The 2,500-nt window shown below is 35.2% G+C and overlaps 1 protein-coding gene across 1 annotated transcript in view; it reads right to left on the bottom strand.

Annotated features, from left to right (window-relative positions):
- The window catches only part of LOC143038804 (uncharacterized), a 219,192-nt gene that overhangs the window by 755 nt on the left and 215,937 nt on the right, over positions 1-2,500 (bottom strand). The window contains exon 3 of the mRNA XM_076208347.1: positions 974-1,051. Coding sequence (XP_076064462.1) covers positions 974-1,051 — 78 coding nt within the window. The remainder of the gene's footprint in view (positions 1-973; positions 1,052-2,500) is intronic.

The following is a 2,500-nucleotide window of genomic DNA, read 5'->3' as shown; positions in this document are numbered from 1 at the left end:
TATATATATATATATATATATATATATATATATATATATATATATATATATATATACATATCAAGAGAGATATAAGTGGAGTACGACTTTCTTACATTTGTATGCTCGAATTACATACAAATATCGCGTTCAACCCACCTCCGCTATGATAGTGCATTTAGCTAGTATGTGCACGTGGGAAAGTTTTATACATACACACTGAATGGTTCCCAGTGATCAATTAATATCTTTCTTCAACCACAAATCACTTTTAATTCCATGCCATCGCAGTCCAGACTGAAGAATCGTTCGATGGTGATGTCGATGTTGATCAAATAATTCCGACTGTCGGGGACGACAGTCGGAATGTGTGTGTATGTGTATTTACCTAGTTGTATTTTACGGGAAGGGGAGTTATGCTCGTGAGGTCCCGTCTTCATATCTCATTTTATCTAAACTATTTTTAAATTCATGTATTGTCTTTGTACACACCACTTTCTCATCTAACTTGTTCCAACTGTCTATTACTCTGTGAGGAAAGCTGTTCTTTTTCAAATCTCTTCTATAGCTGTCTTTAGAAGAGATTTGAAAAAGAACAGTGTGTGTGTGTGTGTGTGTGTGCGCATATATATATATATATATATATATATATATATATATATATATATATATGTATGTATGTATGTATACAAATATACACACACGCACGTATCATTTCATGATATTGTATCTAATGAACAATCCTCGATCCTTCTCTTCCTTTGCTTTAGGGAACAATTCATTTCGCTTTGACTAAGTGAATATCTCTGACCCTTTCCCCATTTCAAATACCTTTCCATTTCTTAGTAATAAAGTTTATTTTTCATATATGTGTGTATATTGTCATTTTTAGATTAGAACTGATGCACATTCTCAAAGCTTGTAAAATGTAAACTATAATAATTTCATATGTTGATAAAATGTCTGCATGCCTGTTTTATGCAGAAGAACTCACATTTTTCACAGGTGTTGCACTTGCACGAAGTGCACTTGCAGTCCCTCTGGCATTTTCCTGCGCTGCACTCACAACTATCTGCCAACAAAAGATACTCATAAACATCACTGAATTTTCAGTAATTATATACTAAACAGCAGTGATGTATCCAAGTTGTGAGTTAACCCGTATGATAGTATTGAGACAAGCTAATTTAGTTCAAAATTGGCAAGGGATAAATGAAGGTTCATATGTTCCAATTAATGCTGCATATTGAATGTGGAAGTCACAAAATAGTTTCAAAGCACTACGGTGAATTACACGAAGATATGCTTATTGAGAGATTAGTTGTTCAATCTGAAGGACACAAAAAATAAAGCCTATAGAAGACAGATGTCACTTGATGGTTCATTTGTTTATAACTGGAGACTCATCTAAACTTGATAAATATGCCATACCTCCTTTCTAATACCACCATTCATTCATTTCTACCAACTCTAATTCCATCTCCTTAGTGCAATAATCCCCATGGATAGCAGCGCTTGTCATCTCTGATGAAATACCACTGTTGGTATGTCAGAAAAATGTAATAACGAATATTAACATCCAAACTGCCAATAAATCATGCTTTAGCGAAATGAGCATGAAATCGAAAATGTGGCTTGGAGCCATGTTCTGAATATTTCCAGGGGGAAGATGCCCAGGACGACCTTATTTGCTAACTGAAAGTCACCTTTGCCGTATTACTCCGACTATCAGGGGAAGTAATTGTAGTAGACACCGGTAACCGATGGAATCGAACTCAACTCGCTCCGGGACGAGGCACGTGCCGCTAATCAAATCGCCACTAATTGTTTTCACAGTTTGTAACAGAAAAAGAACTACATGTCTTTCTCCTATAACAACGAGTAAATATAATTGTAATTGGCCTAATGCATAGTTACGTTGTTATTTCATGATCCGTACATCATCACTCCTTCCAACTACCTAAATAGCAACAAACTGAGCATGAATATAATTAGCAGGTTTGGTGAATTAGTTTCTTACTTTGACAGCAAGGCATGGTGTGGTGATGTAGTACTAACTGACGCAACTTCAGATGAACTAACGAAGTACACTGATCTAACTGAGAATGCACAGAGCAGTGTTTTATACTCTCATCGCGTATGAATACCTTCACCACTCCACGTTGCACCCAACCCCTCCGTCGGTTGGGCCGTGTGCATACTGGACTACTGGTGCCGTCTGAGTCGTGGGTCATGACGTCAAACATTACCGCTAAAGTTGAAATCCAGGTTATGACGTTACAATAATTGAAACCAGGCAAGTTATGTACAGAAGTGTTGATGAGTTTATTTATGAATGTTCAACTATGCAAATTATAAATACACACATTTATTATTATATTCGTGCATACTAAAGTAGTCTAAATAAGTTAAAAAAAAAAAAATCTTGACTACTAACACCTTCATGCATGTGTAGCTGCGTGGTAAAAATAATAATAATAAAAAATAAAAATTCATATATATATATATATATATATATATA

Source organism: Oratosquilla oratoria, chromosome 25, assembly GCF_046742065.1.
Source record: "Oratosquilla oratoria isolate Oo_2021 chromosome 25, ASM4674206v1, whole genome shotgun sequence".
NCBI lineage: Eukaryota > Metazoa > Arthropoda > Malacostraca > Stomatopoda > Squillidae > Oratosquilla > Oratosquilla oratoria.
The sequence above is the reverse complement of the archived record's forward strand: the minus strand, read 5'-3'. Positions and strand labels throughout refer to the sequence as shown.